Source organism: Eptatretus burgeri, chromosome 16 (genome assembly GCF_056783735.1).
Source record: "Eptatretus burgeri isolate ZD-2024b chromosome 16, Ebu_testis_v1, whole genome shotgun sequence".
In the NCBI taxonomy this organism is placed as follows: Eukaryota; Metazoa; Chordata; class Myxini; order Myxiniformes; family Myxinidae; genus Eptatretus; species Eptatretus burgeri.
In genome coordinates, this window is record NC_140976.1 from 38,015,760 (window position 1) to 38,041,393 (window position 25,634).

Consider the following 25,634-nt stretch of genomic DNA (forward strand, 5'->3'; position numbering starts at 1 on the left):
GAAGCACATGTCGATATTGCTATCATAGAGAAGATGGAAGGCAAACATGCTTTCAGCTTCTGCTTCAAGAAGAAAGACCAGGTTTCAAATATGGAACAAAAGACTTCGGTGCGAATTAATGGAGAGGCGGTATTAGTTGAACGACAACTTCTCTTTCAGTGCCTGATCAAAGTGGTTGGCACTATCACAAACTCTGATGAGATATTCAATTATGAATTCTCAAATCACCCAACAACTCTCTTGATGAGCATGGCCTCCTCAGACAAGCGCATGTTACGTGCTGCCTTCACAACCACAAAACGAGTGTTCCTTGAGTGTTCCAAAGGATAGTACGGCAGATGATTTAACGATCACTTTAAACTTTTCAATCAATTGAGAACCAACCAGGTGAACCAGCGACATACAACAGAAGGAATTTTAAGAATGCAATTTATTTCAAACCCGCTGTTGACGTGCGCTAATATCTATCAGTAATAATGCAATTACAATTCATCAGTAACGATAAACTTGCATGCAGGAAAGTACAAGTCACGGCCAATGCTTAATCACATCAAAGTTACACACATATATTTCAACAACTCTTGACAAAGGCAACTTTACATTCACGTATTAATACACCCCCCTTTTATCAGGATTCGTGCTGTGAACCAACGTTAAGATCTTAGTGTCCAAACGTGCAATTAAATCTCTTTTGCTGTGTCAAACAAGTGTGCAGATCTGTGACCCTTTTGCCATGTGTAGTTTTGCCATATAGATGAAACAAATCTGAACATGAATGGTCGTGCAGAAACGGCCCTTGCAGATTAGCCGTCAGCTATGAGTGAAGAGCGTGCGAGCCCCCCAGGAATGCTCATGCAGTATGGATCTCACCACGTCTCAAGCCGAACCGCAAGAAGGCACGAGGTGGAGGGAGGGATTACCTTGGCACGTGCTGTGTTGGTGCTTTGTGCGTGCAACCGATCGACCAGCAAGAGTGAAGCCATCCACCAGGTCAGTGGTCACCATGTGCTCAGTGCAAAAGCTCACGAGACCATCACTGCCTGTCACCCACTGTGCCCAGCACTCCGTCATTCCAAAGCTCCGTACGCTGCTAGAGGTGGATCTCCGGGTCACCTCCAAGATCACCACCAAATCGCATCTGCTTCTCCTTCTTTCTCCATAATCACTCTTCACCTCACCTTTTTATGGCAAACTCGCAAGGTCAATCTCACAGCAAGGCAACTGTCTGAATCCAAAGATTGACCACAGCTTAACCATTGGTTGAGTGTCGTTTTCATAACCAAACTTTCACCCACTTCATTCACACCATGTAATGCCCCTGTTGATCAAAGCATTCAGCCTCCACACTGGTCATCTTCAAATCTCTGTTGACAATCTGTCGCCCATGACGCATACCGATGTTTGTGCACGAATCCTTGGTCCCACTTTACATCTCATTTAATTACTTCACTGAAACTCGAGTTGCCTTTTGTCCCCAAATTATCAGAATCATGTCTTCAACACAAAACTTAACATTTCCAATCATATAGGATTTACTAATCTGTAACAGCGCATAAGTTATAACGAGCAGATGCATTCGTCTCAATGGTCGACCAGGAGAGAGCACAAGAGAAGACACAACCAGCATGTTATGTCTTGGATGGCAGGTCACTGCTTCACAGACTGGCATGAAAAAAGGTCCTACATTCGACAGCATTGGTGATATGTACGTGGCTCATGTGAAATGGAAGTATGCAAGTCCAACCATAGTATTTTGTGGATATGTTTCGGGACAAACCACAAAGACATAACATCTCAGAAGGACCAAGAGAGCCATTGGTCCGGAAGGAGCATTTGTGGGCCAGATGCTTCTGCAGTTAAAAAAAAAGAAAAAAAAAAGATCATTTTCTGTCCAATCATGACAACAATTCACTCGCTTTCTTCGTGAAAAGTTCAGTTTGAGTGGGATAAGAATAATACAATTGGATGGCAAAGTGGATCTGCTGATCACACAAATTGCTGAGGACTGTCCATTGACTAGCATCACTCATGCAATTGGGGAAAGTTGAAAAATGGTCTATTGGTGTTCCTTTGTCATCACACCAATACTAACTCAAAGGGATTGTTTCTAAAACTGGACAAGAAAATAAAATGATAAACACCGACTTTAGGACATCGATGGTCTCGGTGAATCATTAGATGACGAATTGTGCCACCTTTTCCCCTTCATTTCCGTGGTGTGCGGTTGTGACACCTGTGATGTGACCGAGTTGAATGTAGAATGCATATTTATGCTCCATCCATGTGTTGAGTCATCTCCGCTGGGAGGGGCTCCTCCTTGGAAGGGGTTGCCACTCTTCCTTGTCTGGAAGAACGTTGGTTGTGTGTGAAAAAAGCAGTTTTTACCGTTGCAGTTGGAATGTTTTAAAATACAGTAAACGTGATTTAAACCTCTTAGAGCTAAGTGTTGGAAAGCTGCTTGAAGCATTCGTTCTTCAAATAATCGGGACACATAGGCCATTCCAGGATAATGCCACATCTCATTTGTTTGGCATTGGAAAAGGAGCCGCTTGGAAAAAAAAAAGGCAAATTAACTAATTATTCCAAAAATAAGCACACATCATTTATAACGGTCCCACAGAACAAATAAATCGAGTTGGCAAAAGAGCGCTTGTCTGTCTTTATGGCGGCACAAGACACCACACATTGGAGACTCTTCATATGAAAAAGTTCAGAGAGAAGCTGACCACAAATATATCCAGTGTACAGATGCAAACACTGCCTCCAACAGCAGATACTGCCAAATGTCACACTTTCCAAGTGCACTATCAAGTTCAGGTGTGGATGGGTAGAGGCGATGCTTTGAATCCAGTGGTGTAGGGTGGTGTCTCGTGAACAATTGACTATAATGATGAAATATGGATCCGGCACCAGCACCAGCACCAGAATTCCTATTAAATGTCATTCAGTGCAAGTGTAAGGGGACTGTGATACCAAGTGAAGCATCTGTAGCAAGCACAAACTTGAATGCACTAGAGCTTGCGCAGAATGCAAGGGAATTTGTTGCACTCAGTCACCTTTGTGCTTGGACGCTGGTGATGATTCTTTTTTTCTGTCCAATCAAACATGATTGATGGTTTCCATAAGAAATGTTGCCAGATAGGGGGGGGGGGGCGATGATCATGAATTAACAGATATGATAAGCCTGGCGTTGGCTTAGTGATTAGGGTGGCTGGCTTGGGATACTTGGGTCCTGAATTTGAGCCCCGTCGGCAGCCAAATTAACACCAGGTCAACCTTCCGAGGTTGAGGAAATGAGCACCAATGTACTTGTAATAGGGGCACTGCATCAGCGGCATCACCGCATCCCTAAACAATAATGCAACCCACAGCCACAAGGCTGCACAGGAGAGTGTGTGTGTAACGGATATTGAAGTTAACGTCTAATGGGGAAATGAAGTTCTTTACTTCAATAACAGTCCATTCGATCAACCCAGAAATCATTCATACTGGTTAGTTACCTCATTCATCTCAAGTGCCTGAGAAATGCTTATAAATTATTTAACTTCTTTGTTGGAATTTGGTGGTCACATAGTTATGACGTTACAATAACGTCATAAGTGATTTTAAACATGTTTTCTCAACAATGGGATCACTTTCCTGTCTGTAATCCATTTATATCGTCTAAAGTGAACGGTCAGGGAGATATTGGGGTCCGAAGTTTGCGGCATGCGCCATTTTTAATTTATGCAAATTAGACGGATTTCCAGAAGTGCAATTTTGGCCGATTTTTGGATTTGATGTTTGGAGGACCATACTAAACCATTAGCAGTGGATAAATGACTGTTACAATTTGTTCTTGGTTCAACCATAGATTGCCTGGAATAAAGTCCACAGTCCCTGTGATGGACGTGAAGCCAGTTGTCATGTCTGCTAGCATTAGTCAATGGAGATTAAATATCCGACAGTGTCTTTCACGAAGTTATTTTTGACACAATGAACAAATTACAAATTACTGCCATCTTTAGTTGAGCATCAGTCCTGGCAAGCCCGTTTGTGAAAGACTTGGGACAACATTTTCTACTACTGACCCCACAATAAGGTAATAATAATTGGGGCAAATAAAGTAGTAGTGCTAGTAGTAGTCATAGTCGTTTATGGGTCCTAATATAATGCCCAAGAAGTGCAAACCATATTGTCACGTCCGAGTACCCGTTAATACAGGATTCCTCAGAGCTTTCATCCTGAGAGATGGTCAAAATGGTCTTTTTAAATGCATCGAGTTCAGTATTACTTTACTTTACCCCTAAGGTCACCAAAAACGAGCCAAAATTGACGGCACACACATATGGAAAGCAGATGTCTGAAACAGGTTTTCTTACTTTTTAAAGGATTTATTTGAAAAGCATAAGTACAGGGAAGAGGCTCGACAAGACGCTATCATAAACAGAACAAACCAAGCGAGTCAAAAGACACAAAGAGGGGAATGCAAACTTATATACTGTTACGGTTGTGGAAATTCACAGAACACCATTCAGGTTCCCCAAAGATCAGTTATGTCGATAAGTGTGTGTTCCAGGTTAGATTTCCCCACCGATGTATAAAGGGAATTATTCGTGTGCCGAGCTGTGCATCTTTGAGTTAGCCGTTATTCTGTTCTATCTTTTATTTCAAACAAATGGCATCTCTTCAACGACACCACTACAACCACGCCACCTCCACCACCACAACAGCATCTCAGCAACCACGCCATCCCCACCACAGCGCCACCACGTCATCTCCACAAACACCGCCATAGGAGCCACATTCTCCAGAAACACGACCCTCCTCTACAAACAAAAAGAACAACTCGACAACTCCCGCCCCCATATTCTGGAACGGGTAAACAGAAGTGATGGTTGGGGCGGGTCCCTCAGAACGGTGTAAACAAGTATGACGGTTATTACAACAACAAAAGATACAAGCCCGATGACTCCTGGGATTTACCCGCGTGCGCCAGGAAGGGAGGGGTGAACACCCCGGACCTGATAAAGGGCCGCGTTGGAACGCCGAGAAGGCAGTTGGTTGGCGAGTTGGTGAGAGAGTCGAGTTGGTGAGGCAGTTGGCAAGTTGGTGAGAGAGTTGAGTTGGTGAGAGAGTCGGTTTGGCGGTTGGAGGGCAGCTCGTCGGAAAGTCGGGAGATGGCCGTGGAAAGTCGGGCGCGCTGCTAGGCCCTGGATCAACCAAGCCGCCATTACAACAGCTGCCGCGTTGACAATAGAGACATACGGAGGGTCGCCGACCAAAGGACCCATCGAGTCACCACGGAGGTGGCGAGGTAACCTGCACGGTCTCCTGGAGCCCATGTGGTCATCCCGGCTCTGAGCAATTGTAAAGGCTTACGAGCCCGGTGCTCTTCTTTCTTTTGTGGGGTTTTTGCATGAAAGTCTGTGGCGCCTTGTCTACTAAGTAGTGAACTGACTAAATGCATGTACATAATGAATAGACATCGGCTGTAGGTCTTTTTGCACGTGTCTTGTCCCATACCCCCATTCATTGCCTTGCTTGCATATGTGCATTGGAAATAAATGTTCCTTGTTGTTTGAATATTCACCTGCTCGTTGCGTCCCTTCCTCCATTGAACTGCCATAATTGCGTTCGGAATATTAGCTGGTTTTTAACACCAATAAGATAATCGGGTCCGACGGGGCTTGGCGATATAAAAACGCTCGGCAATCGCAAACGGAACGAGCTGCTTAAAGCGGCTCGTTTTCGTGCAGGCTCCGTTGAGGTGTAGATCCCCGGCATTTCTGTCTGCGCGAATAATTAGGTACATCGACAATTCAGCAATCAACCCTGTAGTGCGTGGACAGAAGAGTTGGCTGATTTATGGTGTGGTTAGCAACACCCGTAGCTGGGTTTCGGCGTTGATCCGAAAAGCTACGACTGGATTGCCACGTTCAGTGGGCGCGCGCGGCCGCAATCGGGATAAAGGCGGCTGTCCGCACGCTGGAGTGGCGAGAATCCACAACACTGTTGTCAGGACGTGGGATTCCAATTCATCCTTCTCCAAACTAAATTAACGGAATCGGATCAAGGGTGTGCGAGGCGACCCTCTGGTTCCATTAAATTCCGAGCATTGAAATTTTTTATTACCGATACGCAAAATCGCAGCTCAAGGCGAACGAGGCAGGAGGGATTAGAAATAGATTTAGAAAGGATAGAATCTATGGCTCAGGATGAAATCACCATGCAGGACACTCCCATGCAGGTTGAATTTTCCCTGCAAACGAACCCAGAGCCCGAAGGGGGCGTGGGGGCGGCGGCGGCTTTTGACACCCCCCCCCCCCGACAAATTCCCTCCTCGGTCCCCAGCGAAGCCGCGACCGAACGAGGCGATTCGGCTTCGTCGGGGTCGGCTGAAATCAGCCGAGTGGGGGAAATGTTGATGCAGATAATGCAAGAGATGAAGGATAAGATGGCCACAAAAGACGAAATTAAAGAAATGAAAAACAACATAAATGAAAATGCGTGCAAGATGAATGGCAAAATGGATGTGATGAGGGGCGGCATGGATGAAAATATGAAAACGCTGCGGGGTGAGATGCAGAGCATGGGGCGAAGCCTGCAGGCGGGCACGAAGGGAATAATGGCGATTGCGCGCAGCGAAACGCGAACGACGGAGCACAAAATGGCGACACCACGTAGCGATACGATCGAACCAACAAGAGGGAGTGCAACAGCTGTCCGACCCACGATGAAGACGGGGGAGGACACAATAATTCAGGAGACGAGTTGGACGAGACTCGTAACAGTAGAAAAAGTGACGGTAACAGAGAGGGAAAAATTAAATGGGGTGACTGAGATGTGTACGAGACACGTAGAGACGACGGAGATAATAAAATAAATAACAGAGACACGGGAGATAGAGGGTGAATTAAAAGAAACTAAAGACGGACACACACACATGGAGTTAGCGAGGGACAATGAGGAGGAGCTTGGGGGATGTCCCATGACCCGGTGCGAGCAGCAGTATAGCCTCCTTCAGGAATGGAGGGGGATGCTACGCTCCCTTGAAGCAGATCACGACCAGGTGAGTCCGGTCGTGCCGAACGAGGTAGAGCGGGCGACTGCTGTGAACGGCTACACGTGGAGCTTGGGGGGTATGGAGGCCCCGGGAGCGCTCGTGGTGGCGCAAATTCCCAATGTGATTATCCCGGTGTGTGTGCTTATGAGTGTGGCGAAATGCGTGTTGAAACGCGTGCATAGCGTGGGTGAAAGGCCGTGTGTGAGAGAAACAGTGTGTGTGAGAGAAACCGCGTGCGTGAGGTCGCGGTATGAAAGGGAAATGGCGGTTGGTATGCGAGAACACGCAACCGCATGTCCGAGTGAGACTGTCATGGTAAGGTGTGCAAGTGTCATGGCACGTGGGAGTGTGTGCGTGAAATTGCGACGAAGACGGCGCCAGACGAGAGACAAGGGCCGTATCGCGGCCGTAGATATTTTGAGGACCGTGCCGGATTCGCACAGCAGCGCGCGCGGGGTCCGTGCTGTGCTTCACACGAGGCCACCACGTGCGTGCCTGCGCAAGTGAGATCCGGTCCGGAAACGCCCATGGTGGATGCAAGCCGATCCCGCGGACGGACAGAAGCTCGGCTGGAAATGGGAATTTGGATCGGACAGGTTCTCCAGGCGAGCGTATCGTGTAAAGCTCCATGTGGCCTGCGCCACGCGTTCTGTTCGCAGAGCGCGCGAAGCGGCTTCCCCGATGCGCTACGCGTGCCCCGGCTTGCACGAGAAATCGTGCGGGTTCGGGGTGCGAGTGACGTCATCGGGGATTCCGCAGCGTGGGTTACAGATGAGCAGAGCACATGTGCTCGCGTGGGGAACCCCTCAAAATGCGAGGCTTACTTGGGATGCGCAGGGTGACTTCGTGGCTGCACGAATGGTTGGAATCCGGCAGGAGGGGAATCCATGCCGGATGTTACCGTCTGAGAAGGGACGGGGAGCGTGAAGCTCGAACAGCTGCCATGACATCACGGAAAAAGAGCGCGGTGTGTGAGTTGCCACGCTGGTGCACAGCTATGAAAAAAAGAAAAGCAATACTCGCCACTTCGGGTAAACAGGATTCTGAGCAAGGGGTGGAAGACCCCCTTGCTTAGGGCACAGGAAGGCACTAGCTAGCGGGAAGGGTTAGCTTAGTTAGACCGGCCTCATGGGGACGTGAGTTGTTCCTCATGGGGCCCGTGGAATGGTTAGTTAGTGGGAATTTCAGCTTAGATTTAGAAAATGGATTTTCAGAGACACGGACAGACATTGAATGTGTAGAGGGGACGTAACTTAGCTACGTAGGATTAAAAGGATGTGCAGTAGTTTAAGGGATGACGAGGGAGCACGAGTTAGTTGAGGGATTCAGTGAGAAGAATGGCCATGTTCAGCGATGTGAGAGATGAGAATTGAAAGGAAACACGAGTGAGTGAGGGCCAGCGGGCCTGTGTGTATGGAGTGAATGCGGTATGCATGGTGAGATGAGTGATTGGGGGGGAGGAGTGATTCCCACCCAAGGGACCCTGGGATCAGAGTAATGTTAGTTAGTGGGTTAGCCATATTGACAAAATGGAGGTCGTTTTGCTGTTGGTGCGAATGTAGGCTCGAAACCCGTTTGGAGGGGTGCAGGAGTCCTGTTGACGGGCTGGGAGCGTCGCTGCGAATGGTGAGTATCGCTTAGTGGGCACCCCGGGCACCAGGCTAGTCGGCCGCGGTAGGCCAAGGGCCCAAGAGGGGCCGGGATAGCGTAGTGGGCACGGGTGGGCCCGCATGATGCGGGGCCCGTAGCACCAATAGCCACGTGGGCAGTGTCATGGGCACGGGCACCCAGGGAAAGGGGCCCGTGGCGCTTGCCTGCCACGTGAGCATCGAGGGGGACTAGCCATGGAGGGCACTCCCCAGGTTTTAGGGAGCTGGTAGGCTCGGAGACAGTCGCAGGGCCCGGGGGTGCCATGGTTGGAGAATCGGCAGAGGGTAGTTCCTGCCAAGTGAGCCACGCGGCCCAACCACGAGACCGTGTAAGGGAACGAGTGAAAATTGGAGGATAAGGCCCAAATTTGTGAGGACACCAACACAGGCGATGGGAATCTTGGTTGGTAGAACTAATAGATCAAGTGAGAGGCGGTTGTTGAAAGCCCCGGGGTAGTTTAAGGTTAATGAATGCTGGGGTAGATAGGGAAGTGTACCACTCCGCACCATCCATCCCTTCGCTCTCGTTGTAGGTCGCTGGACCCACTTTGGGTTAGATCGCTGAGATCTGAGGAGACCATTCTGAGGCTTCATTGGGCCTCAAGACAGGACGCTAGCTCTCCCTTATTCCCCTCCAGGAAGGGAACATAGGGGTTGGGAGTAAGCTTGGTGACATGATAGGTTAGCCAGACAGAGACAATAAAGGGGGTTAGGGAGATGAATTATAGAAGGAAATAAAATGAATAAGAAAAAGATGGGGCTAAATTTGGTTTTGCAAACTAAGGGAGTGGGTATGGACAGAGACAGGCAAAGGTGATAGTTTGTGAGGGAGACAGTAGGGGAGGTCCGAGCCCGCCTTCAGACCGGCCAGCACCACCGCACTCCCTCCACAAACCTCCAGAATGAGACAAGAGGCCGGCCAGCTTCGTGTGCCGGCCTGTTTGTGCTACAGCGGCCTGTTCCGGCCTTGCTATGCCTTGTCTGCCTGCCTCTGCCTTGACCCCATGCCTGCTAGCCCTTGTTTGCATTTGCCCCTGTGTCCATCCATTACCATGTGCACCAGGATCATCGAGCAAGTTGCGGGGACTGCCCAGCAGGCAGCCCCGCCGACCATTGTGTTTGCTTGCGTCGGTGCCCATCTAGTATTCTGCAGGGACTGCCCTGCAGGCAGCTACACCACGGGACTGCATTGAGCAGCCCGTGCACCGTGTTTTCCATCCATCCATCCATCCGCTCATTTTTGCGTTGCTTGCGTCAATGCCCATCCAGTGTTCTGCAGGGATTGCCCTGCAGGCAGCCACACATGGGGACTGCATTGGTGCAGCCCGTGCACCGTTTGTGTTCACTGCTCAACTGCACTCATTTCAAGGGGGAGGCCTGGGACTGCATTGGGCAGCCAGCCACCTTCTGTGTTCATACCTGCATTTGTTTCATGAGCCAGAGACTGCATTTGGGCAGCCTGGCTCCCTGCTTCAAGAATGGCCTGTGGGAGGGCATATGGCATGCCGGGTTGGGGTGAGTTGCCTCCAGCAGCTGAAGACATGAAAAGGTTCTGTGACAGACAACGGGGCCTTTTGAACAGGCCCCGAAGACATCCGACCTTCAGCTGCGGAGTGCTCACCCTCATACACTGACTAACTTTGCCATGCCTTTTTCCCACAGAGTCCATCAGTCCTGGGCCATGGTTTAGTGTAAAATGTATAAGGTTAAGTTAAGGTAAAATTGTACATGAGTTTGCTCCCCCTGCATGTTTGTCGTAGCGCCGGCAATTTTAGTTAAGTTGTCTGTACGAGTGAGTTTGTTTAGATAGTTACACAGCCCGTAGGTTATTTACTTTTGGGACACGGATACACCAAATGTCACACTCAGAGATCCAAAGGTAAATCGTACTAGGGGAAAACTTACACATGAAGGCACACGAAAATTTGATGACTCGGGACGAGTCTGTAAAAAGGGGAGGGGGTAGTGTTACAGTTGTGGAAATTCACAGAACACCATTGAGGTTCCCCAGAGATCAGTTATGTCGATAAGTGTGTGTTCCAGGTTAGATTTCCCCACCAATGTCTAACGGGATTTATTTGTGTGGCGGGCTGTGCATCTTTGAATTACCCGTTATTCTGTTGTATGTTTTATTTCAAACAAACAGCATCTCTTCAACGACACCACTACAACCATGCCACCTTCACCACCACAACAGCATCTCAGCAACCACGCCATCCCCACCACAGCGCCATAGGAGCCACATTCTCCAGAAGCACGACCTTCCTCTACAAACAAAAAGAGCAACTCGCCAACTCCCGCCCTGATATTCTGGAACGGATAAACAGAAGTGACGGTTGGGGCGGGTCCCTCAGAACGGCGTAAACAGAAGTGACGGTTATTACAATAACAAAAGATATAAGCCCGATGACTCCTGGGATTTTCCCCCGCGCGCCGGAAAGGGAGGGGCGAACGCCCCGGACCCGATACAGGGCCGCGTTGGAACGCCGAGAAGGCAGTTGGTTGGCGAGTTGGTGAGAGTCGAGTTGGTGAGAAGTTGGCGAGTTGGTGAGGGAGTCGAGTTGGTGAGATTGTTGGCGAGTTGGTGAGGGAGTCGAGTTGGTGAGAGAGTCAGTTGGCGGTTGGAGGGCAGCTCGTCGGAGAGTCGGGAGATGGCCGTGGAAAGTCGGGCGCGCTGCGAGGCCCTGGACCAACGAAGCCGCCGTTACAACAGCTGCCGCGTTGACAATAGAGACATACGGAGGGTCGCTGACCAAAGGACCCATCGAGTCACCACGAAGGTGGCGAGGTAACCTGCACAGTCTCTCGGAGCCCCTGCGGTCATCCCAGCTCCGAGCAATTATAAAGGCTGACGAGCCCAGTTCTCTTCTTTCTTTCTTGGGGTTTTTGCATGAAAGTCTGTGGCGCCTTGTCTACTAAGTAGTGAATTGACTAAGTGCATGTACATAATAAGTATCGGCTGTAGGTTTTTGCTCGTGTCTTGTCCCCTACCCCCATTCATTGCCTTGCTTGCATATGTGCATTTGAAATAAATGCCCCCTTTGTTTGAATATTCACCTGCTCGTTGCGTCCCTTCATCCATTGAACTGCCGTAATTGCATTCGGAATAAGTTGCTGGCTGATTAATAGCCGATAAAACGTACATCTGGTCAGACGGGGCTTGGTGATTATAAAACCGCTTGGCAATCGCAAACGGAACGAGCTGCTTAAAGCGGCTCGTTTTCGTGCAGGCTCCGTTGAGGTGTAGATCCCCGGCATTTCTGTCTGCGCGAATAATTAGGTACATCGACAATTCGGCGATCAACCCTGTTGCGTGTGGACAGAAGAGTTGGCTGATCTATGGTGTGATTAACAACACCTGTAGCTGGGTTTCGGCATTGATCCGAAAAGCTGTGACTGGATTGCCACGTTCGGTGGGCGCGTGCGGCCGCAATCGGGATAAAGGCGGCCGTCCGCACGCCAGAGTGGCGAGAATCCACAACAATACAAAAGTGAGAAATAAAAGCTCAAATCCTAACCCACGAGCACTACAGATCACACTTATACAACACCATAATCAGCAGGCAGGACTTCCCTTTGTCTCTATGATGTGCAGGGTGGACGCAGGACTCGATGCAGTCCGCTTTCGAGACCAGGAGGGAGACGAGAGCCATTAACGAGCAGGGCTAGCGATGGGTAGCCCCAAAGATGAAGAAAGCCAAAGCATGATCAAGTGACCCAGCCACGAGGAGCATCAGCGACGAGTAGCTCCTCAACCAGGTATCGTGGCCCCCTTTGTCCTTTTGAGACGGAGGATTCCTGGTTTGCCCTCCATCTTCTTCCTCCAGGCCCTCCAAAAACACTGGGTCGTCCCAGCCTCGGTCGATTCCACAGAGACAAATCTATAATCAATGCCTCCTCACAAAACTCCGTGAACCACTTGTTTGTGCTCCTTTCACACGAAGCTTCCCCCTCCAAGTGAGGTCCCTGTTCTCCTTTTCACACGAGCCTCTCTGGTGGACTCAATTCTCTTCTTCCTGGGCGGAATCTTACTCTCTTGTGTGCTGCCCACTGGGGCGGCCCCAATAAAAATAAATGTACATATTTTCCTCTGGGCTCCACAACCCACTGTGCCACCATGACTGGTATACACTGGCGAGAGATCGTAATCGGAATTTTTGCACACTTGCGATGGGAAGTCCTCACTTTGCCCGCTCACAAACAAGAGGTATTTACGCATACATAATTAATCTGTCTATCCTGTCTATAAATTACATACGCTGCCTCCTCAGCATCACTCCGACAGGTCCCTGTGACATGGCAATCTAACCTACTCAAAACACACAGACTTTACTACACTTACCACAGTCTAGTATGGATCCTCCCCTTCCAAATAACACAATTACAAGGGTGGAAAACGATATGCAGTGTTCTCAAATTTTCTTCTTATTTCTGTGTTCTGTAAGAATTTGTCTAAGTATACTGTAGTTTAATGTTGTTGATAATATCTCTGTTAGAGTTCAAACATCACAGCTATATAACTTCAAGGATGTTTTGAACAAAACCCCCAGGGGTGCAATCAGGCTATGCAAATATGATTATTGAAGACTGGAAACTGGTCCTGGTCCATTCAAAGTACACCGCCCATATGCAAATAAATAAATAACAAATCCTCCAGTACACCCCTACCGGGGCGATATTTGCCCGGCGATGCTGCCGTACAGCACATGGAGACGGAATTGGGAGGAAGCAGTGGACAAATGATACTTCCAGTAATTAATCGCTTGATTCATCAATAAATCAAAAATACTCTTTATAGCCAAATCACTTGTTAACTATCGTGTCCAAATATCATCTTTCTAACTCAAAAGGTGCTTGAGATATTACCCAGATGAGAAATAAAACAAATAAGTAATTAATAAATCGATAATAATTAAGTAATTGATCAATTAATCAATTAATTAATTAATTAAAAATACTGTTTTCGCTAATCGCCTGGATATGGAATTGGAATGGAGCAGTGTACAATGTTGTTTTAAACTCGTATCACAGGAATGCTTGCATCCGACTGTACATCAGTTGGTAAATCGATGTGAGGGGTGTGAATATCATGGAAGAGTCCGTGGAATGAACATTGCAGAATCCAACTCGTAACTGCAAGCTGGGTTTAAAGGCATGCCCCAAAACTGCCAAATGCTGAATCAATCCTGATCTTCTATTTACATAAAAGGGACCCTTGTCGCCTGTATCGTCATGACTTGCAAAAGCAGGTTAAAGAGCATGGTGTTACATTAAATAAAGTTCCACTTTCTGCACATTCCTTAATCTTTTCTTCACAAAATATAATTGTCTGAAGAGTATAGAAAAATTAAGCTTTCATGCTTTCCTTAAATAAATACACTTAGTTATAAAATCACTCATTTGTTAAAATTTTCAGATTTCACCCCAGATTTTGACACTTATTTAGTCCACCATATCCGATTCTCAAATCACACATAATATTTCGATTTTAATATATACTTTAATTCGTCCGTAAGAGTGGATCGTGTTTCCAAATCAAGGCAAGTTTGAGTAGACCGAACAAAATGGCGGATCAACACCCCTGCAAGCTGACAGAGGGCTGACCAACTTGTTAAAGGATATAATTAAATAAGGCTGATAATTATCTTCAAAAGGGGTGTTTTAATTAAACAAAATACCCAACGTTCACTCTTGCACTCTCTGGAGTTCCTTTAGTATACAAGCAAAGTTTCAGGTTTCAAGGTTTCATTGTTTTGGAATTATGGAGGAGACACACTGACACACACACACACACACACACACACACACACACACACACACACACACACACACTTATTCGTATACTAGCAAATACCGCCCAATCGCTTCGCTGACGGTAATACTAAAGGAGGGAGGGGGAAAAAGAGGGGGGGGAGTGGGATAGACGGGTGGGGAAGAGAGCACAGGGAGAGTGAGGAGGTGGAGCGGAAAGCAGAGAGGAGGGAGGCGGAGCAAGAAGGGTGGGGGAAGGGAAGACAGTGTGAGGCGAGAGAAAGGGAACGCAGACGTGCGGTGGAGCATTAATTACGATTTATACTGTTTCATCAAAATGATTCTGCACAGAATAACAGTGAAGATGGAAACAAATTAATGTCTGAAATACATTTTCTACCGGTCATACTATAAATACAGCCCAGAGACAAACTCCCATCTGGAGACAAACTCCTGTCCTGACAAGTCCGGAGACAAACTCTTGTCTAAACATAAATACCGCCCGGATGTGTCTGGAGACAAGCTGTCCGAAGACAAACACTGCCCAGACACGTCCGGAGACAAACACCGCCCAGACTCGTCTGGAGACAAACACCGCCCGGAAATGTCCAGAGACAAACACCGCTCGGACTAGTCCAGAGACAAACACCGCCTAGACGTGTCCAAAGACAAACACTGCCCAGATGCGTCTGGAGACAAACACCACTCGGACATGTCCGGAGACAAATACCATCCAAACATAACAACCGTCTGGATATGTCCAGAGACAGAGACAGACAGACAGACAGACAGACAAAGAGAGAGAATGAGAGAAAGAGAGAAAGAGAGAAGGAGAGAAAGAGAGAAAGAGAAAGAGAAAAAGAAAGAGAGAGGTGGGGGAAGGGGAGTTAGCAGAGAGAATATGTGAAGCTTTATGAATACACACACACACACACACACACACACACACACACACACACACACACACACACACACACACACACACACACACACACGTGCTTGGCCGATATCGGCAATTTTTGGGGAATCGTCAGGTTGGAGTCAGTGTGATTACCAACGGCAGTATTTACCGTATACAACGCAGAAACCTTGATTAGCTTTCACCAAAAAACAACGTTGCCTTTATAATGATGTTTCAGGGATATGTTCACAAGCATTATTCTTTATAAACAGCTGCGTACGACAGGTGGAAAAAAATTTGGCTCAGTAATTTAGAAAACACGATACGGCAAAAGGCTTGGAAAGCAGGTGTTATTTCACAACTCACTCAGGGTGACTGAGCACGAACCACTCGGTCAGAGTGATGGAGAACAAACCAATCACTCAGGGTGATGGAGCATGAACCACTCTCTCAGGGTGACGGAGCACAAACCACTCGTTCAGCGTGACGGAGCACAAATCACTCGCTCAGGGTGATGGAGCACCAACCAATCTCTCAGGGTGATGGAGCACGAACTACTCTCTCAGGGTGACGGAGCATGAACCACTCGCTCAGGGTGACCGAGCATGAACCACTCGCTCAGAGTGACGGAGCATGAACCACTCGCTCAGGGTGACGGAGCACGAACCACTCCCTCAGGGTGACAGAGCATGAACCATGCACTCAGGGTGATTGAGCACGAACCATGCACTCAGGATGACGGAGCACGAACCAGTCGCTTCGGGTGACGGAGTGCGAACCACTCGCTCTGAATGACATGGCGTGACAAAAGCGCCAACAGAGAGTAAACGGTTCCCTCTGAATGATGTGACGTGGTACCGCTATCGACAGTGAGCGCTCGGTTCGTGGCCGAAGCACTCATGCAAGCACTCCAATTAAATGGTTGAAAAGGAATGGTTGGCCAGGCTGTCGCTGCATGCCATAAAGGATCCGTTTAACTTTAAACCCCGTCTTCATCACACATGCAGAAGTTAATGAAATAAAATGACTTTATCCACAAAAGAGTTGCAACTTAATGCAGAACAACCCTGAAGACATCACAAAGTTCAATCTCCCGTGAAATAAACATTGTAGAAAATCCGCCATTTTGCCTGCAGGTTGTGCACGTGTCACATGGTACATCGGTTCGGGATCTGCACAAACGTTAAAACTTTTTTTTTTTTGAACGTACGTTTTTTTAAATCAGATTTGCTTTGATCCCCTGCGGTTCCCTGAAATAATATTTTGATGATATACTTTAATTAGTCCATGAGAGTAGATCGTGGAAAATCGTATGATATAATGCATGAAATCGCTCCAAGCTCCGATTTTGAAAACTATAGTATTTACAGAAGTGATGTATACAACGATTCGTAGCTATATGATTCGATATAGCTATATTCGTAGCAATATGCAACTTTCCACGAGGCATTCGATATGAGTGAAGAAAGTGAAAAAAAAAACTTTTTCGTTAAGAAATCGTTGTGGCTTGTTCCAAGTCAGGGTATGGTTGAGCAGGCCAAAAAATATGGCGGCTTCAGACACCAGTGAGATTACCCAAGAAATGCCTTTAAATACAGAGAGCGAGGTGGCCAAGGATCACCTGAAAAGGATATAATTAAATAATGCCGTTAATTATCTTCAAAAGTGGTGTTTTAATTAACCCAAACACCCAATTTTCACTCTTGCACTTCCTTGGAGTTTTCTTAGTATGCATGCAAAGTTTCAGACTGATAGGTTTTATAGTTTTGGAGTTATGGAGGACACACACACACACACACACACACACACACACACACACACACACACACACACACACACACACACACGCTGCCTTTTACTCGTACAGATATAGATAGAAGATACACAACATGGCCAAATGTATGTGGACACCTGCTCGTCCAACATCTCATTCCAAAATCATGGGCATTAATATGGAGTTCGTATCCCCTTTGCTGCAATAACAACCTCCACTCTTCTGGGAAGGCTTTCCACGAGATGTTGGAACATTGCTGCGGGGATTTACTTCCATTCAGCCACAAGAGCATTAGTGAGGTTGGGCACTGATGTTTGTCAATTAGGTCTGGCTCGCAGTCGGCGTTCCAATTCATCCCAAAGGTGTTCTATGGGGGTTGAGATCAGGGCTCTGTGCCGGCCAGTCAAGTTCTTCCACACTGATCTCGACAAACCATTTCTGTATGGACCTCACTTTGTACACGGGGGCACTGTCATGCTGAAACAGGAAAGGGCCTTCCCGAAAACTTTTGCCATAAAGTTGGAAGCACAGAAGCATCTAGAATGTCATTGTATGCGATAGTGTTAAGATTTCCCTTCACTGGAACGAAGGGGCCGAGCCCGAACCATGAAAAACAGCCCCAGACATTATTCCTCCTCCACCAAACCTTACAGTTGGCACTATGCATTCGGGCAGGTGGCGTTCTCTTGGCATCCACCAAACCCAGATTTGTCTGTCGGACTTCCAGATGGTGAAGCGTGATTCATCACTCCAGAGAGCATGTTTCCACTGCTCCAGAGTCCAATGGCAGTGAGCTTTACACCACTCCAGCTGACACATGGAATTGTGCATGGTGATCTCAGGCTTGTGTGCGACTGCTCGGCCATGGAAACCCATTTCATGAAGCTCTCGATGAACAGTGTTTGTGCAGACGTTGCTTCCAGAGTCAGTTTGGAACTCAATAGTGAGTGTTGCAACTCTTGGAACGACAGACGATTTTCCCGTGCTACGCACTTCAGCACTCGGCAGTCCCGTCCTGTGAGCTTGGGTGGCCTACCACTTTGCGGCTGAGCTGGTTATTGCTCCTAGACATTTCCACTTTACAATAACAGCAATTACAGTTGACCGGGACAGCTCGAGCAGGGCAGAAATTTGACAAACTGACTTGTTGGAAAGGTGGCATCCTATGACGGATGACGGTGCCACGATGAAAGTCGCTGAGCTCTTCAGTACGGCCTCGTCTACTGCCAATGTTTGTCTATGGATATTGCATGGCTGTGTGCTTGATTTTATACACCTGTCAGCAATGGGTGCAGCTGAAATAGCCGAATCCACTCATTAGAAGGGGTGTCCACATACTTTTGGCCATGTCATGTATATATCATAACGGTCGTCGGTCGCTTCTGTTTTCCGGTGTATGAGTCCAACGCATATCAAGCCGACCACAACGGTTGACCATAAACATTTAATGACAACGCTTTTGCTCAACATTCACTCAGGAAATATCAACGATATTAATTAAACATCTTTAACCCTATTCCACAAATACATACACGTACCATATTTAGTCCTGACCTGCAGTTTAATTTATTACAATCTCAGCTAAATCTTACTCATGTACAAGTTAAATATTTTCTGATAATTTGTTGTCTTGCTCTTCCATGAGCCTTGACCTGAGTAATAAAAAAAATACAATGTTAATTTTAAAAATTCAGAATATTTCACAAGACAGGAAAGCGAAGGACATGATAATGAGCTTTGAAGGGACATTTTGATTTGTACACCCTTGCGGTAATATGAATAAAGCACAGCTTTCGCGAGAGGACGTGTGCCAGTCCACGTAGCCGAAGCCGATGGCTCGGGGAAGAAATTCACGCTGGAAGCCGGACGGCAAAGCTTGAGTGGCACATTCCATAGGGTTCAACTTTGCTGCCCATTCTGGCAACAGCGGCTCACTCGTGACATGTCCCGCAAAGGCAAAGTGGGCGAACGGTGGTCTTTGGCCTGCGCTTGCTGCCGCAAGACGGATTGCTCCCAGCTGCTCCAGGGAGGTTAACGCGTGGCTTTGTAAAGTCATTGTATGGGTGGGTGATGTCTCGGAAGGAATTAGACTTTGGTATTCATTCTGTTTTCGGCTTGCCCCGTGCCATTTTCTGAACATAAACACAATTGCACAATCCCTCAAGCAAGTATACTAACTCTTTCAACTTTCAAGTACCTCTGGTGGCATGTGTATATATTGAAGTATCCAGTGAAATCACATACAGAAGGTTCAGATGGCCGGATATTTGCCATAAAAGAGATGGTCCCATATGACTCATATTAGCCTCGGTTTAACTGTGAATCCAGGAATCCCTGACATAATCTTTGCAAACAGCCTGTGTTGGCAGCAAGTTTATAACAAGGAAAGAAAACAGGACTTTTACCCTCTTTATCTGTTAGGTGATGTGTTACCAGAATGCCATTATCTCCCTTTGTTATTGAGTTGTGGAGGCCCGAATGCTCAGTTGGCAATTCTATAATCACTACTTGGATGGCTGACAGCAGACAGCTGATAATGTGCAAGAAGCTTCACGGATTGCCTGCTCCACACTGCCTTGCTCTCTACCGCTCGGTGAGTGGTGCACACAAGCTGCTACGAGGGTGGAGACGTCAGATGGTCGGTTCGAACGATGGATCCACCAAACAGCTGTATGTTGAGTTAGCGTGGCGGCACTTTGGCAAGCACAAGGGCCCTGGTCTCGAAAATTGGAAAAACAAGAGCAGAGCTTGCCAAGCCACTGTCAAAACCACAGCAACAAGTTTACGTCGGCAGAAAACCAGCTCAGAATTTCATAATCCGCACACAGTAATATCAGTATATCACAACGTTTAATCCAGTTTGAGATTTTGGATCTTTTTGGTGACCGAAGTCTGTTTGAGAGTGCATGAAGAAGTAGAATGTAAGAAACCACAGCTGCACCCACTCTGCCTCTTTCTCTTTCTATGCATATTCTTGTGGTTCTTTGAGGAATTGTTACACATTAGATAAGGACATGAAGAGATGTGAATTGACTTTTACATGAATAATAGGGATATTAAGAGAAAACTTAATAAAAATACAGCGGATATGGGATTTGAAGCCACAGTCACATTAATATGGAGAAGTTTCAAACACTCGAATGCCAAGGCAAATGGACATGAATCCACTTCCATTTGTCTGTACCTCAATGGAGTGATGCTCTTCCCTTTGGGCTGGTGCTCCAGCATCACATCTGTCTCTCCTGGATTGTGTGGAATGTAAAACTCTCAACATTATTGGAATCTCCTATGATGAGTCCAAAGCACAATGCCTGCTGCTTTCACATTGCAGGCAGGTCAGTGGTCTCTCTGTTTTTTGTTTTTGACCATCCATTCCCAATATTGCTCCCTCTATCCTCTGTCCTACGACCCCTATCTACTCCAGGATGCATTTATTCTTCCAGTAACCCTCCCCTGGTTATACTTCCAAAATCCAGGCTGACTGCACACCTGAACTCCTTTGTTTCTCACTTAGTCCCGTCTATGGAACCACCTTCCAGAGGCCGTTCTTTCCCACTCTTCTCTCCAGGGATTCAAGCGTGCCGTGTACTGCTTCCCTGTGTCATCCCTCATCCTGACCTATGATCGATCTTAATTACCCCCATTAAGCGTTTCCAACCCAACCCTCTTACTTGTTGATTTCAGTTCTCTTTCTCTCTTTTTCATGTATCCCCTTTGCCACATTGTTGTACAATATTAACAATTCATTTTTCACCATATTTAAAAGGCTTGTTGACTCACAATCCCTCTTCTCTCTATCTCTCCCTCCATCTATCTATCAATCCCTCACTTATTTATACTCATAAGTGTCTTTGTCTTTCTCTCCCTATCTGTCTTGTGTTCTCTTAATGTGCCTGGTAGTATGAAATTAAGGATTGTCATTTTCAAGCTTTGCTTGAGTAGTTGCTCCCATACAATGAATGAAATTCGAATATATATTCGCATTGCAATAATGCTTTGTTATTCAATACATTACCCATTATATGAAGATTGCTATGTCTATGTATTGCATCATACGAAATTGTTTCTTGTATGGAAATAAATATGAAATATCACAAAGTATGCCGTCCCTACGGATGGACGTTAAGCCTAAACTGTGAACGATCCCACGGTGTCTTTCACGAAAACGAGGCTCGTTATCGCCGGCACCTTGAACAAATTATAAATTCCTTCCACCTCCAGTTATAACATCAGGACTGGCCAGCCAGTTCGTGAATGATTTAGGCCAAATACTTGCCCCATCGGCCGACCCTACAAGAAGGTGGGAACAATTAGGTCGTTAAAGAACTAGTAGGTTAGAGGTTGTTGTTTTCACGAGAGTCTTTAAGTTACCCCATAAATATTCACAGAAATCACCCAGCGGGAGCGATCATGACCCACCTGTCATTAATCTGAATAAGCCACACAAAAAGGTGCAGTCAATAAATTTTCTGTTAAAACAAGTATACCGAGCATCTTACAGCACAGGATTTCACCCAACTGTCGATGTCAGTTTATGTTTCCTTTTCACTTCGGTGTTAGAAGAAACCTCTGTGACGTCACGTGGTGTTGTGCTTCATTAACAAATACTCCATTATCTCTCTTTTACACTGTGATAAGTGCACAGCTCTGCAGCCTTCTTTGTCGGTCGATAAAGGGCTCTGACTCCCACAGACCTTTGGGCAAACGGTTTTAATCGCAACAGAGTTGGGGTTCCTCATTTCCAGAACAGACAAACAAACGCACGGACAAGGCTTTTGTGGAAAACAGAAAACTCACATCATGGAACTAGTAATGAGACTGCATTGGCTTTTATTTTATTTTCTCTCTCCTCCAATTACCTTCGGTTCATGTTATGCTTTTGTCTTTTCCTCCCTTCTGTCTACCCTCTTTACTTTACCATTGTGATGTATAACCGTGTAAGTTTTGCTGATGTTTGTGGTATGCTATACTTTGATATTCCTGATGTTTGTTCAATTGTGGTATGCTATACTTTGATATTCCTGATGTTTGTTCAATTGTATAATTGAATGTTTTGTGTCATTGACTTGGCAGTGGATGCCAAATCTTTATGTTTTCAATATGATCAATAAATGATCTGAAATGATGTTGAAAATAATATATGATTATGACACGGGGAACTGGAAGCGGTACGTGATGTTGAGGGCATGGTGAGAGTGTACCATGACTTTTGATAGGATAGTTGCAAATATTACTAACATTGATTGGTCGTGGATGGACGTTTTGAGAAAAATACAATTTAAGGAGAAAAAGGTGATGAAAGAAGAGACGACGGAAGGGGTATGGTTAGGCTGGAGGACAAAGGAAAGTGAAAGAGGGTTTGGAAGCAAACTAAGGGAAATCGAAGAAACTTTTGTGCAGCGGTACGGGGAGGAGGAGGGATTCAAATATTCTGCCATTGTTGCAGATGTAACAAGTGGATGGCCTTGAAGAATTGAGCAACATATTTAACGTCTCAAAACAAAAATGACGACGAAAGACGAGATCAATCGAATGTAGCTGAACACCCTGGCGGGGATGTTGAAGTTTTCATTGAGCCAGGTGTACAGTTGATTGCGGAATATACTGTACCTCGATCACCTGTTACTGGTTTTTGGTGCATTTCAGGTGGGAATTTGTGCCATTCTTTGCATATTTGAGGTGCAGCGGTTTTGAGGTGGGATTGTGTCACTCCGTGAGACTCGTAGCAAGTGTATGCTCATCTTCAGGCAAGCCAGAAAATGCCAATCACATGGCTGAACGATCCAACCCATGTCCTTCCTCAAAATTGTGGTGGCACTGTGTCAACTCCGTCGTTGGTTTAGGCTTGCCCTCCATTCCCTCCCTCGCCTCAAACGACATCACCGCAGACTCTGTCCAAGATAAAGCAAAATGTCTCACAACTCAGTGTTTGCTTCCAAATACTACGGACCCAACCTATTCCATTCTGTCCCCTTCTTACCCCTTCATACCCACTATCGAATGGGGCTTGTGTCCTCATCCAAGAAGGGAGAGAAAGTTATGTCAACCATCGATATTGCTTCGGCAATAACTCCAAATGACATCGTTACTCACGTTCTAAAATCCTGTTCTGCTGCTCATGTTTCTGTGCTGTTTGGTCTGTCCTTCCCCTATGGCTGCCTTCTGTCTGTCTGGAAATCAGAAAACATCACTCCTGTACACAAGTAGGGTGCAAAAGCAGATCCTCTCAAGCCGCAGACCAGCAAGCCTACTCTTTATTACAAACAGTCATGGAATCCATCATTGCTGCTGAGGTCAATCTTTCCTCATTTTAAACTGCTGCCTGATCACTGACCATCGGTTTGGATTCTGGCCTCATCACTAAACTCTGGATATGCTGCGGCTTCAATAGAGTCTGGCATCGTGATCTGCTTGCTACCTGTGGCATACAAGACTGCTATCATAGCTGGCTTTCTGACTTCCTTCACTCATGCAATCAATTTGTTGACATCACTGGAACATGATAATGGAACCCTTTACTCTTCACTTCAAGTGGAGGCTGGAGCATCTCAAGCCAGTGTCTTGAGTCAGTCTTGTTCCTCATCCACATAAATGACCTATCTGATGCTTTGCAAAACCCTTTCTTCCTTTTTGCATGTAACTCCACCTTGTGTCATAAGGTCGAGTCATCCACACAAACTTCCCTTTTCATTGTGTCCTCTTTCATGGCCCCTTTATTTCTTTTTAAATAGTGTTTTTCTCAAACTTTCCTTCACTACCACTGCAAGGCCTAAGTACAACTCTCCGACCAAAAGTCATGGTACACACACAATTTCATTGAAATACCACTAACAGGCAGACAGCAGATGCATTACTCTTTGCTGATCTGGAATTGATTAGAAGCTGGTTCCATTAATCGGACATGCCTTTCAATCCGAGCAAATCTTGCAGTTTCATCTTGTCACTCCAGAAGAGTCATCACATGAACACACCTATTTCCAGCCACTCGAAGGGGTTTAGTCTCTTGAACTTCTCGGCCTCAATATCAGCGATGACCTTTCCTGGGCTAACCATATTGCAAAGCTGGCCTCGAACTGGTCTAGGCATCCTTTATCATTCCAAGTCATTCCTTGGAAGATCCAAACTACACACAGCAAACTTCATTTACTCATGATCCAAAAGATCCAAACTTAGTCTGTAGTTGAATGGAGTACTGCTCTCCCCTATTGGCTGGTGCCCCAGCATCATATCTGTCTCTCCTGGATTTGGAGAAATCTAAAGCTCAACATTATTGCGACCTATTGGAAAAGGCCGAAGCACAAGGCTTGTTGCCTTCCCATCGGAGACCATGTATCACTGCGCGTTGTCAACAGTGAAGGAATGTTTATGTCCAGCTGCTCTTCCGCTTGAGGCAAGATCAGTGGTCAGGGTTGGCGCTTCCTCCAGTTGAATAGTATTCCATTTTATGGTGACATTATACACGCTTGGTATTTAAGGATGGTTACGACAATATAAATCAGAAATCAGGTGGCCACAAATAAACAACCGATCATCATTCTTTGTTGGAACAACGGGACCTTCCTCCTCCAGAACATGATGTTGAAAAGCTAAACAACATTACTGCTTCTCACCATTAATTTGTCAACTTTGTTGATTTTAATTTGGAATTGGGTGTCACATTGTGGTGCAAATGGCCACTTGGTGATCTAATACAAGAAATTAGACAAACTGAGAGGGTAAACAGAATACAAAAGTTCATTGTGTCCATAAGGAACCGACGCAAATGCCTCTCCTAATTCAAATCATTTCACGGATGCTTAACATGATTCCAGCTCGTATGTTTTCTCTCCCTGCTTGTAATCTCTACAGGAAGGAGTTAGGAGCCAAGCTGTGGGAACAGAGCTCTGTTCACTACAAAAGTATCTGCCATCAATTTCTAGATTTTCATTCCAGGAACTTTCTTTCCAGGATTTTCATTCAAGTCCTCAACTCAACCATTTCTAACACTAATCTGATAGGATGGTGTAGACTGTAGAGGTGTAATGCGCTGAACTTTCCGCTGTCTGTTCTCGATTCAATTCCTGCCTCAAGTACTATAAATTGCCTGATTGGTCCTTCACAGGCAGGGTGTTGCATCGCAAAGCGACCCGTCCCTCGGATGGACGTTAAATCAGGTGTCCCATCTGCTGGCATTGTTGGTGGATGTTAAAGATCCCACTTTGTCTTTTTGAGAAGAGTCAGCAAGTTATTGCCGGCATTAGATCTGAACAAATTTCAATAATCGCTGCCAACTTCAACTGAACATCACACCTGGTCAGCCGATTGGTGAAAGACCTGGGTCAAACACTTTCTCCATGCCAATCCCAGAATAAGGTGGGAATTGTTTTTGGGCCATTAAAGAAGTATAATATACAGTCGTCTTTCAAATACACTCTGATATCACATGTAATACCTCCGAATGCTGCAGACTCGCAAAGACCCGTGGAAATTGCACGTAATGTAAAACGTAATTTCAAGTCCTCAACTTTCACTCCT

At 46.3% G+C, this 25,634-nt stretch overlaps 1 protein-coding gene across 7 annotated transcripts in view; it reads right to left on the minus strand.

Annotated features, from left to right (window-relative positions):
* Positions 1-412: 412 nt before the first annotated feature.
* Positions 413-25,634, minus strand: part of LOC147010876 (uncharacterized) — a 34,667-nt gene continuing 9,445 nt past the window's right edge. For 3 of the 7 annotated variants that reach the window (XR_015052098.1, XR_015052097.1, XR_015052095.1), the window contains one exon: positions 413-2,344. Coding sequence is in view for 1 of the 7 variants with exons in the window: in XM_085858646.1 (XP_085714772.1) it covers positions 22,887-23,011 (125 nt within the window). In the remaining 6 variants the exon portion in view is untranslated. Of the gene's footprint in view, positions 2,345-18,460; positions 19,253-20,837; positions 23,012-25,634 lie in introns of those variants that run through there. The other 4 variants (XR_015052100.1, XR_015052099.1, XR_015052096.1 and 1 more) reach the window with 3 other exon arrangements.